The following is a 16,748-nucleotide window of genomic DNA, read 5'->3' as shown; positions in this document are numbered from 1 at the left end:
GACCCGCTTCCTCCAACCGGGAAAACTGAACCCCGCAGTTCCAGAGGCAAGAACTGCGCCGTCGTCGAAATGCTCAAGTCCTCGTACTTCACCAGCTAACGTCGTCGCCATATCTGTCGATGGTATTTCTACCTTTGCCCTCGTCGACACAGGTGCTGCCGTTTCTGTTATAGCCGCCCAGCTCTGCCGCTCCCTACGCAAAGTGACCACGCCGCTCTCTGGACTATCGCTTCGTACAGCTAGCGCACAACCAGTTCGACCTCTCGGCACCTGTACGGCCCGCATATTCATCCAAGGCTCTATGTACGTTGTCGAGTTCATCGTCCTTTCGGAATTGATCAATATGGCCCTGTACCGACAACATCAGATGAAAATCGGCGGATCATAGTTGCTGTGGATTATTTAACACGCTACGCTGAGACCGCCGCCCTTCCAAGTGCCACTGCGCGGGACGTAGCGTCCTTCGTCCTCCATCAATTCATACTACGACATGGTGCTCCTCGAGAACTACTAAGTGACCGAGGACGAGCCTTCCTATCAGAAGTCGTCACGGCTCTGCTTTCTGAATGCCATGTTGTTCATCGCAAGACCACGGCATACCATCCGCAGACTAACGGGCTCACGGAGAGATTTAACCGCACACTCGGCGATATGCTCACGATCTATGTGACATCTGGTCATACTAACTGGGATCGCATTCTTCCATTCATCACGTTCGCATACAACACCGCGGCACAGTCCACCACTGGATTTTCACCTTTCTTTCTCCTTTATGGACGCGAACTATCCCACACCATCGACACTCTCCTTCCATACCGTCCTGACGCATCCGAATGCCCATCTGTGTCCGAAGCTGCCCGAAAAGCGGAAGAGTGCCGGGAACTCGCACGCACCTCTACGTCACAATAACAGCAGCGCCAGAAAGAAAACAACGCCGGCTCTTCACGAAGCCACAGCTATTCCCCGGGATCATTTGTATGGCTGGCTGTTCCTTACCAAACCGCCGGCCTTTCCTCAAAACTAGTCTTGAAGTACGAGGGTCCTTACCGCGTTTTGGAGCAAACCTCACCGGTGAATTTTCTCATTGAGCCACTTTCCCCATCTGACGACATGCGCAGGCGTGGGCATGACATCGTCCACGTCGCCCGCCTTAAGCCATATTATAGCCCTCTGCCTCCAGACTCTTAGGTCGCCAGGATGGCTCTTTTTCGGCGGGGGAAAACTGTGAAGAAGAAAACGCTTCGTTGGCAAGCAACATCGCCTCCGCTTGGGCACTGGGTCCTGGGCTTCGCTGGCTCGGCTCGTGCTGATCTTCGCCGGCATCTGCTTGACCGTTGCTATTTCCCGATCGTGTTTCATCGTAGAACCACCGTCGGAACAGTCGCCAATAAACCCTTTTTCAGTTTATTTATTTACTTATTTGCAATACTGCCAATCTCATGTCTAGACCATAGAATGTGAGCATATCGTTCACATAAACACAACTTTCATAATAGAAGGGACTTAAAATAAATACAGCCCTTTTTCTTTGTACAGATACAACAAACCAATGTAACAAACTGAAATACACTGAAATTGAAATCTAGAACACTGAAATATGAATAAAATATGCAACAAACTACGACAAACACATAGACAATAAGAATTAAGTTTGGTTCAGAAATATGAAAGTTCAACAAACCTCAGTACCAATAGTTGCTTCAAATAATAGAAATTGCAAAACATCATTGTACAAAGGCTTTTTACTAAGTGCTTATAGCATCTTCAAATAACTTAGCCAGAATGGACTGCTTTCATTTCTACTATATACAGCTCCGATCCCATTTAGTGTAAATTTCATCTCATATGCATAGATCAGAGCCAATGTTATCTTTAGAGACCAGATTCATTGCAACATGATGTGTTTATCCACTGCAATTGCACATCTGATGGCCCATTTGAATCCATGCATGCTGTGCATAATGCTCCTTTCTCATTTCAGTAATTGAGATGCGGCTTATCAAGTCTATGTCTACCTGGCTTGGGGTTCTGCGATCTCTGTCTGTTCAGTTCGCCCTCCGACACCTTCTGGGACGACACCGCATCGCGCAGTAGTGGGTCCCACAGGGCAGAGTCACTTGCCTGAGGAACCAGGGGCAGCTCGGTGTGTTTGTCTGGTGGGGCTGCATAATCAAGCTGATTTATTATTATTACAACTACCACTAAACTGTGTAAAAATGTATCATGCAAGTTGACTCAATAACGAAACATGGCCAAGTCCAACAAGTCATGTTTCACTAACCACTCAAAGGTGCATGACAGATACACCGTATTTACACGCGTAATCTTTGCACACGCATATTTCTTACAGTGCCCAGCACAAGTAAGATATTTTTATTGGTGCGAGTAATTATCGCATCTCCGAAAATTGCTGCAGTAATGTAGTCTGCTTCTTCTAACCACTGATGATAATAGTAGCGCCCGACAGCCTGGCGCCATCTCTTAAACATCATAGGCATTATCAACGCGCAAGCCCAAATCTAATTCAAGCCAAGCCAAAGTGGCAAGTGCGTGTTGTGGCATGTTCGCGTATGTTATGGCCATTCTGTGGTTATTCTATGGGGGCAATACGGCAGTCACACCGCTGCTCTCAAGTTAAAAGTGATTGATCATGCACTAAACAACTGCAACAGGACCGCCGGTAGGCACTTCGTAGTCGACGAGTTTTGTGTTTGCTACTGGCAACGGCAGTGTGAGCACCTAAAAGCCACAAAGATGTGTTGGCCTTTCCGTGTGCGTAAGACTGGGACGGATGGTAAAACTTAACTTCATTAGAAGGCAACTGCGGGTGATTTCGTGTTAAATAGGCCATCAGCTCATGGTTGACGTCATACGCTAATTTTTTGCGGGCTATTGTTGAGTGACGAATGCTAACGCTATGCACGCAACGCCCGAAAACTTTGGCTACAGCACTTCTGTACTATTTGTTTTGCAGCTTTTGTCTCTCAAATAAATCTGGCCATGTGTTGAGCCTGTAGTTTTGTGTAAAGGTAAGGCTTTATCAGCACTTCTTGCACTTGCAGTTAGTTGCCTGCGTGAGAATCCCCATTCGCGGCCACTTCGTTTTCTTTTTCGCTCTGTGCGTTTACTGCGGGTAATTTTCCCCCCGAAATTCTCGCACCCGCCAACTTTTCATACATGTTCTGCAAAAAAAAAGAGTGCAATGATTGTGCGAGTAAATACGGTACATGCAGTGAATACAATGCAAATTAAAATCGCAGAACAAGATAACAGCAATCACAGGCACAAAATAAATATAGATCTCGATATAGATCCTTTCAATTCTGCAAGAGTTGCCAGAAACAGCTCTTCACAAGCACTTTCTTTCACACTGGAACCACAGCAACAATGTCATGGTTGGCCCGGTTTTTAGTTCCATGAGCTAAGCCAAACCTCTTTCGAACTACAGCTCATCCTATAATTCAGTGGTTCTCAAATGGGGGTTTGCATACCCCCTAGGGTCCGCAAAGCTGTTTCTATGATCCGCGAAACCCTCACCCACTTTTTTTTTTGTGACACGCATTGATGAACTGCCCAAAATAAATTGATGAGGCCCGTTTGTTTAATGTTTTTCATAACAATAAAAGGCACCTGTTTCAAATTCTGGTTGCGTTAATTCCCCTATGTTACCCCCTCCTTCCCCTCTGCTCCAAGGGGTCTCCCATCACTTCCACCAGTCCCCAAGGGGTCCCCGACACATCCATGGCTGAAAACCACTGCTATAATTGAAGGTAGCCAAAGATGCCGTTCGTGTCATGTGTGCAATCGGCTTCACTGGAATCATATTATCAGAATGCTACTGATCATGCCTTTGTACATCAAATAAATCAGGCCTTCAAGCCATGAGTAGCCCATGTGATCTACATTCGAGGAACTTAGAGAAAAATGTAAATTGGATGAAAAGAATTCAAAAAAAGAAAGAAACTGTAGAGAACTAGAGGCATCAGAAGAAAAGCCTTGAGGTCATGCTTTACACACGAAACTTCTTACTTTAGCTGAAAAGGGCACTGACACAAAAATTGCAGCTTCACGAGTGTTTCTTTTTTGCTGCAATCAGTTGCTGATGGCCTGTTAGTTAACAACACATCGTTTACTGCAGCGTGCGACAGATAGTTAAATACAGGCTACTCATTATTACCCTGTCTCGATTTTGATTTGAGAGAGCTCCAAAAGATGACAAGCCTCCAAGTGCAACTATAAACTCCCAGAGTGTGTAATTTCCAACCACATGTCAGCACACAGAACTGTGACGCACTTCCACACAGTCCGCATCGAGAAGTCCTTTCAAACAGGAAATGGGAATGCAATGATACCGAACGCAAAACATTTAATGCTTGTGCCATGGCCGCAGACCCTCAAGCAGCAACTGAGTCTTTCTGCTGCTGCAAACGTGGCAAAATAAGAATGGTGGCTGTGACGTCATCTTAACTTGTTGCAACATGGTCACATGAGAAAAGTAAGGGGGTCACCAATGGTCACTTTTAATAGTGATAACAGAGGATGGGATTTGACCGCTCATGCAAACTTAAAAATTAACTTTTAAGTACCTTCCAAGCTATATTTGCTACTGGCATTTCGTATATGATGTTCACAGAAACACATGTTCATTTCACAACATTTCACATGTTCACAGAAACAATCCGGCAAGCTATCTCGGCCAAAAAATTTGGTGTCGGTGACATTCCACGCTCATGCAGTCAAGTACACACACCAATGTATTATTGTTGTTGCAATTAGTACAGTAGACCCTCATTACACAGAACCTGAAGAGTCTAAGAAATATGTTCCATTTAATAGGAGTTCCATTTACTGAGGGACGAACAAGGGTGCAGAATATAAGAATCAAACTAATCTTGCGAGGAGCACTTGTTCCATTTAAAGTTCCATGTGATTTATGTTTGCTGAGAGTTTATAGTACTGTTTAAAATTGTGAACCAGTGCTGTACTGACCTAAACAATTTCCATGGTGCAGGAACAAAGCTCCTGCATCGCCGTAACGAACAACGAGGTTCAGCTCCTAATCAACTGGTTTAGGTGGTAAGAGCAAATCGAATAAACCTGCTGCAGAACTAATGCAGACTGACATAACCTGTCCCAACTTCCAGTTTCATTCTGGCTAATGCACTATCGCCTAGCAAATAATCATAAGCCAGAGTTCATCGGGTGCTCACAGTGGCCAGTCACCTTGGTCTTGCAGGCTGGCAGCAGGATCCGCGGGTCCCTGACGGTCCGACCCAGGACACGAGGCAGCAGCGCTTGCTCGCACTCGGCGTCTTCCGCCTGCAACAACTCCCAGCCTGCCTCTTGTGCCTGCTTCTCCGCGGCTCGCTTGGTCCACCATGTCTCTGTCTCTGGCAACGAGGCCTCCCTGGAAGGCACGAGCGCGTTGAGGACAACTCCCGTTGCCAGTGGACCTGTCAATGAGAACCTCACTATCTGTTCCTTGAGCTGCACCATGGTCACCGAACCGTTCGTGTACACTGGCAGCTGCACCACCTCAGCCATCGAGATGATTTTATCCATATCCATTTTGTCTTCGACAACCCTGGAAGATGCCTTCCTTTCTTCCAATTTTCTTCTTTTCGATGCCTCCGCAAGTTTCTTTCTCGATGTCCGTTTCAGTCCTTTTTGGGTTTCGCTTGTCTGCCTTTCCGTTTCAGACTTCGCCTCACCTGCAGAAACTGCTAGCTGTGCCGATGGTTGGACAGGTTTGGTTATTTCGTTCAAACTATTGGTTTCTTTTGCCTTCAACTTGGGTGTCAACTCTTCAAACTTCACATGCTTCGAATCGCAAGCTGAAGTGGGCATTTGAATGCTCACATCTGAGTCTCGCACCTTCGAATCTGCAGTTCCCCCAGTGCATGCTTTCACCCTTTGAAGCTCAAACACTGACACCAGCTCTTCGGTCACCTCACCATGAATGGTAGGGTGTACCCAAAGCCAGAGCTGGCGATCGTTATTGTTGTCATTGTTATGACTAACGCAGGCACGCCACAGAAATTTGGCTGGTCCAATGGCACCGAATGGGTAGCAATTGCGGTGGTACAACACCACCGTGCCTTCACGAGTTCCAGGAAGATAGGACTTGGCTCCGCATGTGAGACCTGCAGCAGGAGAAAGTTTAAATAACAACAACATTGACTGAGGAAACTCGCACGGAAGATAAAACTGTGATGCAACTGAGGGCAGTACAAAGCTACAATGGAGGCCCACATGAATTTCTTTGAAAGTACTGCATTTAAAACTGTAACGACAGAATAAAAAAGGGGCCCAGAAAGTTGGCATTTCAGAAGTCTTATCACTTCATTCAGTTCTTGACAGAACACAGTAATGACTTTTAACAAAGTCAGACTTCTCTTCCTCTCTCTTCAATGTATTACATAGCTATCAACGAACATTTAAACGTTTTGAATATTCAAAAGAGCATCAAAGTATTCAAAGCACTCCAACATGAAATAATACCACAGTAGAATCTCAATGATACCACTACGGTTGATGCAAGTTTCACTATGATACGAATTTTAAGGTTGCTACAGATGGGCTACATTATATAAAATACGACATGATTTGGTGTTATACGAATGGTTTCCCCAGCCACCGCTGATGATACGAACACGCGATTGACCACTGCACACAAACGGTGCAACGCGGCTTGTCCATGGGAGAAGAGCTCGTTCACATTTGGCTTCGAAGAATGTGACCGCAGCAAAACTGATGGGAATCTCCCTCGCTTTGCCACCTAAGTGGGCAGAAAACCACGCCGCGAGGCTGACGCAAAAAAAAAAAAAAAAAACAGACTGCTCCGAGACCAATTTTTCCTCACGCGAATGCAAATCGCCTCTTTACATCACTCCTTTTAGCTACATTGGCTGCACTAGCACTCAAACATGTTACACAAAAAACAGGCCACAAATTCAAAATAGCGGTAAAGGCGGCGGCGGTGGCTCACATCAGCGCAATCGCAAACTACCCACGCAGCCCGACAATGCTCAGTCTTCACAAGGACACGTTCAGCAGCAGCGAGTCTGCATGCCCTAACAGGCCTCGCACTCGCACTGCCAGCTGAATCTGTCATTGCCGCTGCCGGTGCGTCCACTCATGTTGTTTCTGCTGGCATCTCTTGAAACAACGTTTGTACAGGTGTAAACTTGCATGCTCAGGAAACGGGCCAAATGGAATCAATTCTCATGCTACGAAGGCAGCAGCAATGGCATGTATAGATCGTTCTATCGGGCGAGGAGGACTGAACTGACAACCAGTGCTTTCCTCCTTTATGGAGCGTGCCGATGGCTCAAAGTGTACAGGCTGGTGCTTGAATGAGTGAGGCTTTCGAACAATTTAGCATGTTTCAGGTTAAACTGCGGGGTCCTTTTTTTCTCTTTTACGGCAATCTCAGCCAGAAAAAGGTCACTGCGAAGCCACTGTACCTCATTGGTTGTTCCGAGAAATACAGAAAAAAAAAAAAATTGCTATCTAGAGTAGTAAGCGGCCCGCAGCACCAAACGCACATTGTTTGCGGTTGCTTCATGGTACACATCACTTGTGTTACGTGGCAAGTTCTATATCGCCAAGTGCCGCATCATACCCGAAATGCCCAGTGTTCCACTCGGCCAAATCAGAATTGGACATGGTTAGATTAACGACCAAACGTAAGCAGTGAAGTACGGCGTTGTCCGTTCCAAAATATCTAAGCACAACTCGTGTTGCCATCTGTGTTGTTTTCGCTTGGCTTTATTATTATTATATTTTAGCACGATGGGTTCAGTAAAAAAATTTGCCTCGTAGCTTGGCTCAACATGGTGATCAATGTAGTCACTGGTAATCGCAGCTTCACACCTCAGAAGCAAACCACAAACACTAACCTGCATCTGCGTTCGTCAAGAGTGCGAGCCTAGAGATGAGTGTTTCTTCATTGCCGATCAACTCGATACAGTTGTAATAAGACAAGTCCTGCACAAATGAAGAAAAAGAAAAGAGTTCTTGCGCAGTAGACTTCAGCAGTTTACAAACAAGGAACTAAAGCATGCGGAAGTGAGGGATTGCAAAAATGCAATGCAAGAACAGCAGTTCTAAAACTCAAATGACAGAATATGTAGAATAAGGGGCTGGCAGACGCATCTGAAGTTTGAAGTTTATTTCACCAGAGTGTTACACCATACAATGTGTGGTGTGGAATATGGGAAAAAAGCTGCGATAAAAAACGCAGCTTGACTAGGTCCACATCCCATCAATACAAGGCATAAAAAGTGACAGCATTCATAAAGGCCTCGAAACAACTAAACAAACACAAATACATAGTTTAAAGTGGCACCAATAAAAAAAATTGCATACATAAAATTTTAAGAAATGTTGATAGGATCGCACTCTTTGAGGAAATACGAAAAAATAGAAATAAGCAGAACATAAAAAACAAATCTTTGGAACTGCCTAAATCTCTCTTGCATCATGAAGGTAAAAAAATATTCGACATATCCTGTCGCGAAAGAAGGCGCAATTGCTCCAATGAAAAATTGAACTTATTTAGTATGTGGGGGAGTGAATGTTTCAGAACTTGTAGACCATAGTTTGTTCGACATCGAGGAACCTTCCAATAATCACTCTGTCTAGTAGGTCGAGACAAGGTGCTGCGCTCTAAGCATGCTATGGAGATAAGATGGATACTGCCTTTGTGAATTTCAGTTTTCAAAGATGCTAGTAAACAATATTCATACATGTTGTCAAATCTTACGACTCTGAAATTGTTGTATAAAGACAACGTATGTGCATGGTACACATCACTTGTGTTACGTGACAAGTTCTATATCGCCAAGTGCCGCATCATACCCGGAATGGCATTTGACCAGCACACATCTGACAGCCGAATTTCTCGTGACATTGCTTCTGCTCCTGTACTCCAACTGGCTACTGGTGTGGCTAGCAGCTGATGCAATACTGTATTTCCTAGGTGACAATAGCTGCCCAATATTTTCAGTTTCAATTACATATTCTCAGTTTCACAGTATATATTAACAATGCTGTTTAATGATTAGATGGTAACTGCTGCTGTGGCGGCTGCATTTCCGATGGAGACGGAAATGTTGTAGGCCCGTGTACTCAGATTTGGGTGCACGTTAAAGAACCCCAGGTGGTCAAAATTTCCGGATCCCTCCACTACGGCGTCTCTCCTAATCATATGGTGATTTTGGGACGTTGAACCCCACAAATCAAATCAATAGATGCTAACTGCTTCACTGTTCTTGCATAAATTACATAAAGAGATCATGGTTGATGGCCAAGACTTCGGTTTTTGAGCCTTGATACTGTTAATTCAATGATTTGTCAAAAAGAGAAGAAATAAACATGAGGGCACCATGCACTAGTAGTGCAAGGCTGGGGTCAACCGCAGAACTTCCGATTAGCCTAGCATATTCCAATTTTTCTAGGCTTCCCTATGTTATGCTGGGTCTGGGCTAAACTTGTCTTAAAATAATTAGTGGTAGCTTAGCTACACTTGGCTTAATTAACCTTGGTTTTCACTAATCTAGGCATAATTGGGATTGGCATACTTGGGAATATTTAACTACAGTTGGCTTAATTTGCCAGTTCAAGTGGTCATGACTCAATTAGGATTGGCTCAAATGGTCTTGACTTAGCCAGGCCTGGCTTAATTAATTGTCATACAATTAGCTATCTCTTAGTAAGTCTTGAATTAGCATGGTTTAGGTTAATTAGTCTGATCTCACTCATCATAACTGCTGCATTCTCCATTAGACAAATCAGTGCATGTGCTGAGCAAGAGAAACAGAGGATGAAGAAAATGAAGCAAGCATGTGTCAGTTCACAATGATGATAATTTCTGTTCACTCTAGCTGGCACACAAAAAGCTTAAGAGCATCGCTGTAAAAAAGCTCTACCTCTTTCTCTGCCCCTTGCAGTGTCCATATTGCAACCCTAACTACCGTAATTACTCGAATCTAACGCGCACCTTGTTTCCGGTTAAGCGAGTTCATAAATCGCATGCGCGTTAGAATCGAGTACGAACAAAAAAATTACGGTCAATCTATTGCCATCGCAAATTCAAAATGGCCGCCCCCTACGTGCGTCGGCATGGTGCGTCGGCTATTTCTGCCTACGTGTTTACCATGTGCGGCACTTCGTACGTGTGCTGAGAAGTTCGTCATCTAGTAGTGCATTAGCATTGACGACGTGGAAGGGCCGACTCCAAAAACTCGAGTGCACCACGATGCCGCTTTTCAAAGAAAAGTCATCGCGTGAGCCGAAACGGACGGAAATCGGGCCGCATCGCGGTCGTTCCCGAAACGTGCGTGCGGGACAGGCGGAAACAAAAGCAGAAGATTGTCGACAGCAAAGCTTCACGCAAAGGCTTCAGTGAACCACAGCAGGGTCGGTTTCCGCAAATTAAAGAGCTGCTCCGCGAGTATGTGCTTGAGGAGCGAGCGGCACAGCGGCCCGTGACGACAGAACTGCTCCAAGTGCGGGCTATGCAATTAGTCTTAGAAAAAAGTCTAATGCGGAGCCAGTTTAAAGCGAGGTGCTGGTTAATTAACTATATGAAGAGAAAAGGCTCTTCCCTCCGAAGGGGAACATGCATATGCGAAAACTTTTGCGGAGAAGTACGATGAAAAGCTTTACAGTTTTCAGAGGTTCGTTCTAAACTTGCGGCGCAACAACGGCTACCTGCTTGGGCAAATCTGGAATGCCGATCAGACGCCTCTTTACTTCGACATGCCTGGCACCACAACTGTCGAGAAGAAGGGGGCGAAGCAAGTTCGCGTGCTGACATTGGTCCACGGTAAAACTACAGTGACGGCAATGCTCTGTTACACGTCAGATGGGCACTAGCTTTGCCCGTACCTCATATTTAAATGGAAGACAATCCCGAAAGGAATCGTTTTTTCGAGTGGTGTGATCGTGCGGGCCAGCAAAAAAAAATGGGTGCGCGTTGCAATCGATGTCTTACGTTTTTTTTTTTTTTTTCGAGGTGGAAATCGGGTGCGCGTTACAATCGAGGGCGCGGTAGAATCGAGTAAATACGGTATTCTGTAATGCAGACACTAGAAAAGACGAATCAAAGTGACTATGTGTAGCATGCTTACATGGAGCAATACGTGTTTCGCACTGCCTCGATAGGCTGCCCTGATGCCCTTGTCCGTTGGATGGAGGGGTACACGGTACCCCCACAAGTCGGCCATCTTGAACCGCTTTGCATGCCATATGTGAGTCTCAAGCCAGACGTGGCGTCGCTGACGCCGCGCATACTCGGCCAGCAGATTGCGTGGCCGACGGCGGTGCTTGCGGCTGGGCCGTTTGCTCTTGGGTGGATCAGGCTGCAGAGAGCCAATTAGATCACAAGACTGAAAATGAAGCTTCTCAGAGAAAAAAAAGCACTGCAAACTAAATAACACCGAGACACTGTACTGTTTACATCTTGCTACAAGTGCAACATATGTAGTACCAACTAATTCAGCACCAATTTCGATAAATCATAAGGGTCAAAAATATACATGTACGTCTAAAACACGCACTGCACGTTTACAACACGTCTTTCTCAATCATTTTTCTTGTTTGACATCTGTTGCAACACTTTGAGAATACGATAAATTTTTACCTCGTACTTAATCCCTCTTTTTTTTTTTTTTTTTTTTCAATGCTTTGCTACAGCAGTGCGCCAACTAGTTTAAGTTTCATTCTTCGGCCAGTTCTCTTTTGTTGCGCCCACAAAACTGATGGATTTGTGGTTTGGAATCTTTCTAAAGATGACCGATTTGTTAATCTCTCATTCATTTCTCCCTGGTATGTGGTTACAGCCACGAACGATGCCACTGTTGCGTTCTATGTTACGGAGACACACAAAAAACGCTTCCGTCATGTTCGAAATAACATAGATGCTTATAGGTTTCAGCCTTTGTCTTCACATTTCGGAAGTGTTCACAGCTACAAAGTTTTCTACAGTGCATTCACCAGCACAGTTTGCTTTCGCTATGAAAGTGTCCGCCGGTTGGTCTGCTGCAAAAGTCCAGCGGCAATTTGTCTGAATTGCCGCTTGGCTGCCGCATCAGAATTTGATTCATTAGATGTCAGCCAGTCATATGAGGGCTTACTTACGAGTCAAGACTTCAATTTTAATGAGTAACACCTAAAAGTTGTGATGGATTCTCGTCCATGCGCTCGACTGCGGCCCTTTCTGTCATAGCTGTAGCACCGCTGGCATGCGTACATTTTACTGACCTTGCGAAGTTTTCATGCACTTGCCTGTGATTTGCACACTGCACTGCATCTTGGTTAATAAACCCATTTGTTGACAAGCTGCCTCTAGTGCCTTTTCTGCGCTGTATCTGTGAGTCAACAAGCCCGGCCCTAGCGACGTTGTGCACAGTGGTAGCGGAGATTGTCACGTCCCTTCCTGGTTGCTTCGTAAGGTAAGCTTCTCGCAAAGCTATCTCCACAAGCTTATTCTTCTTCATCTATTTTTTAATACAACTTTCAATATCATGCAAACATTCTCATTACTGCAAATTTTCAAATGATCGTCAAAGATGCATGCAGTATTGTCACATCCATTGCACACCCACTGCCTTGGTTTTCAGGTGCCCTGCACACACTTTTCCAAGTAACCACTCAATAGCTCCATTAAAGGAGTTTTTTGCCTCACGAATCAAACCACACCAAAATTTGTAAACTTCGTCAAGCACAAGCGAAGTAAAAAATATTTGTCGCAAGCTATAATTTTTTTTTCTCTAGTCCTGACAAGTGTGCTGGAGGATAAACAAGGAAGGATGACACAGGGTGAAGAAGTTACATCCCATGCATGTTATCACCTTGAGTACAATTTTTTTTTGTTGTTGTTGTTCAAAAGCACCTCGCACTTTTCGTGTGATCACGAGCAAGCACGCTGGCCCGTGACTATCGCTGTAGCTATGCAGCCCACGATGGTCAAATCAGCTGATGGCCATGAATTTCGGTATGTGGCACAGTCGTTTGGGTACATACCATCATTTATAGAAAGAAGAGGGAACGATTTACAGCTGAAATTAAGAAATGATTGTCAGTTCCGGGCCACATGCTGCACTCTAATGTTAGGCTCACGCATTCTCAGGAACCTCGACTACCAATCAGCAGCGTCTTCTGACCATGCGGAAGAGCTGTTGCCAAGCATAATTACTGGTTGTGGTGCTTCACTCCTGGCCCAAAGACTGTGAGAAGGAGTCCAGGCTGTGGTGGCCCCCAATGGAGACGAAATACCAGAGGTCCAGATACTCATATTTAGGTGCACATAAAAAAACCCCACGTAGTTAAAATTGTCAGATCGTTCCACTATGTGGTTCCACCCTCATATCATATCTTTCTGGAACGTAAAACCCTAGCAGTTGCTATTATTATGCCCATGGCACTAATTCCATGAAATTGCGGTATCCCAACAGTTCTACCAGAGATGCCCAAGAAGTTTTTCCAGGTGCACCACATTGCCTCTTTAGGCTTAACAGTGCAGATCACTATGCCTCAATGACTTGCCTCATGTGCAATCTTCAGCTGCAGGCGCTTGGGCAGGCGGCGCTTGTCATGGCTGACCGTGCGTCTCCGCATGTGCCGAGGCACCTGCTGCGAGATGAGCTTGGGGTACTTGCGCTCCACATCCTTCACCAGGGAGGCAATCTCATCCGCTCGGCCCCCCAGGAACCGAAACAGCTCTACCTCTGAAATCAAACAGGACGACGTAGCAGCATAGTAGTGAGAAAACACAACTTGAATGGGAGAGTTTTGATAGTATTGATGTCTGAAAGAGGAAAACAATGTAGTTCATTTCCCGTAGTTTGCCGGCCTTGTACCGTAGCTTTACAAATATGCATTACACGATCACTTGAACAGAATCCCATTTTATAAGTAAACAGTCTGATATATTGCACATCAGGTTTGGCTTGGAGTAGCCTGCATATGTAAATGCAACAACCAAACATATATAGACAAATATGATTGTTAGGTTTGTTATATTGCCTGGATTTGTGTGAATGGTAAATTTCAATTGCAATCAACTCATGCTTAACTTAAACAGGTTACAGAGAACAGGATCAAGCCATCCTGGCTAATCCGACCACACATTCATCTTATCGACGCCTTGTTGACTAGGGCAATATTGGTCCAATGTAGCCCAAACAAGCAATTCTATGCATAAGAACATCATCTACAAATGGTTGAAGTGACAAGCACTGACATACCACGGGGCACCCTCACATCCTCCAGCTCCGAGGAGTCTTCAAGGCGTGGCTTCTTGGCTTCAACACAAGCTTCGTCACGTTCAGGTGCTGGCTGAAATAGCATATGCCACCACATCAGTAGATTCAATAAAGTTTTTGTTGACACTTTTGAACAGCTATAACCTCCTCAGTCCTAAGAATGCACCAACGAAAAAAGCTTTTGCTAAACTGTAATATTTAACTCCCTGCCCTTAAAAACAAACTCAGAAAAATTATGATTTCGAAATATTGAACAGTTGTCTCAAAATGCAATGGTGTCCATTTGCGTACTCCTGATCTTTTGAAGTCTCTAAGATTCAGTGCAACAAAAATATCAGACGATATGACTTTCAATATGATCTACAAGGTGTCTACAGTTAAAGGCATGCACTATAGACGATGTCGCTCGCGCCACAACTAAGAAAAAAAAAAGCTTTCACTTATCGCGAGGACGCATCCGAGTGTTCGTGCAGTACTCATTTTGGTTCACTCGTTCTGCGAATATGACTAGACACACGGCGCCACTTCTCCGGGCTTCGTGAAAGCAACTCATCCTTACTGTACCAAAATAATTTTGGACACGTCGATATGTGATGACCCGTAGCTTATAGAACAACCGTATCCAATTGGGTACCGAGGGACTGAGGAGGATAAAGTCATGCAAAGTTCAAGCGAGCGTTCCATTTGACAACTCACTTTCTTGATAAGCGTAATTATGGGATGCAGAGAATGCTTCCCCGTGCGACAAGCACAGTTCAACAAAACTTGAAATTCGGCGTGATGGTGCATGGCTGACGGGAATTGGGCGCGCAATAAAAGTAGCACCCGTCCTGTTCTTTCGTCTTAGGAATGTGCGTTTTTTGCACTCGAGATTCCCGTCAACAGGCACTGTATCAATATGAACTCTTGGCCCGATGGGCGGCATGGCGACGGGATTCCGAGACGAAATATCTATTTCTTCGTAAACAAGATCTCACCTTTTCGGTTTTCTCAGAAGTATATTCACCCGTGCTTTTCCTGGTATTACCAGCAGGCTTCTTCGCTTCACCGTTGACGCTCGTCGGCGAAAAAGCTACGTTTTTGTAATAATCGGCTGGGTTTTCCGTTTCTGCCGGCATTTTGCACGAGTTCTGTGCGAGTACGACCAGCGCGATCTCCTTCAATAAGTTGCCTCACACTCTCTGCAAGTGGGTTCTCCCTAAATGACCCACATAGCACGGATGATTTCCACACAAGTTTACCGGCAGCCTGGGGATGCTAGGGCACGTATTCTGATTTGGTTAACTGGCGCAAAGTACGCGCAGCCAACACGTGCTGTCCCACTGCCGCCATATTCAACGAAAAGAGGAAGCTAGAAAGTATCCAACCCAATCCAGTAGACGGATTCATTTCGGTTTTCGGTATCAAGCACGCCTCGCACATAGTGGTGATATTTCAGAATTTCACACCTTTTGTTTGGTAAATTACGTGCACAGAACACTGACCTCTACTAGTAGAGATCAGTGGCACAGAAGGGCATTCTGTGACCATGCAAGACGGTAATGACATATTGCTTCCGAAGTCTGCGTATTTGGAGCACTTTTTGGAGCAGAAAAAAATTGCGTTTTGGAGCACTTTGGCGCAGCAAAATTTTCCAATCTGAAGCAATTCCGAGCGGAAGACGTTACCTTCGCATCCTGAACGGGAAGCAAGTAGCATTTACATTCAAGGACATGAATAATGATTTCGTGGCTCTCGTGAACATCTAGAAAAAATTGATTTTTGGAAATCTCATGACGCCAGGTATGATGTATATCAAAGGAGCACTCCCTATTTCAGTTGATGACGCAAAAATAATGTCATGCTGTTGAACATTCTAAAAAAACTTTTTCAGTCATTATTTTCGTATCAAATAAACAGAATACTGGTTGAATAAAATAGTAATTCATGAAAGAACATTCTGAATGCACTGATGTGGTTATCGGCAAATTTGGTAGAGAAACGCTGGAGACACACGCAGTCTCAACTGCATTTCTCTAAGATGAATTCAAGGATAAAAAAGGTTTTGTTTTTCTTTACAACTGATTATATTGCAGGTATAATGTGACGTCATTTAGATATGGTTTCATAAAACCAACCTCCTCTGTCACTCATCTCTCTGTGCTAAAACTAAACAATTTAGCAAACTTCATTTTTCATTTGCAGCCACGGAGGAAGGAAAAAGTTTGCAGCGGTGTTATATGGGGCTAGGGCGTTCAGTCTATAGACCGATGAATGGATATATCCGGCAGTGCACTTTAGATCAGGCGGTGGCTCAGGCCACCTAACCATAAAATTAAGTACTATCATTGTGTGTTTAAGGATTGAATTTCACTCGCGCCTCCATTGTAGCCACCAATCAGTTAGCCTCCTCCTGGTTATTTCTACCCATTTAAAGTCTATTTTGCCTTCACTGTCCCTAAACCGTAATGCTTTAAAAATTCGGCGCCATTATCTTCG

The 16,748-nt window shown here is 44.7% G+C and overlaps 1 protein-coding gene across 2 annotated transcripts in view; it reads right to left on the bottom strand.

Moving 5' to 3' along the window:
• Positions 1–15,537, bottom strand: part of Pop1 (POP1 ribonuclease P/MRP subunit) — a 48,097-nt gene extending 32,560 nt beyond the window's left edge. The window contains exons 1-7 of one of the 2 annotated variants that reach the window (XM_037415024.2): positions 15,248–15,537; positions 14,253–14,343; positions 13,552–13,733; positions 11,136–11,366; positions 7,902–7,989; positions 5,211–6,143; positions 2,016–2,162 (exon numbers count right to left, since the gene is read on the bottom strand). In XM_037415024.2, the coding sequence (XP_037270921.2) occupies positions 2,016–2,162; positions 5,211–6,143; positions 7,902–7,989; positions 11,136–11,366; positions 13,552–13,733; positions 14,253–14,343; positions 15,248–15,388 (1,813 nt within the window). In that variant the 5' untranslated portion in view covers positions 15,389–15,537. The remainder of the gene's footprint in view (positions 1–2,015; positions 2,163–5,210; positions 6,144–7,901; positions 7,990–11,135; positions 11,367–13,551; positions 13,734–14,252; positions 14,344–15,247) is intronic. The other variant, XM_075874239.1, reaches the window with a different exon arrangement.
• Between the last annotated feature and the right edge of the window lie 1,211 nt (positions 15,538–16,748).

The sequence above is a fragment of the Rhipicephalus microplus genome, chromosome 9, assembly GCF_043290135.1.
Source record: "Rhipicephalus microplus isolate Deutch F79 chromosome 9, USDA_Rmic, whole genome shotgun sequence".
In the NCBI taxonomy this organism is placed as follows: Eukaryota; Metazoa; Arthropoda; class Arachnida; order Ixodida; family Ixodidae; genus Rhipicephalus; species Rhipicephalus microplus.
The sequence above is the reverse complement of the archived record's forward strand: the minus strand, read 5'-3'. Positions and strand labels throughout refer to the sequence as shown.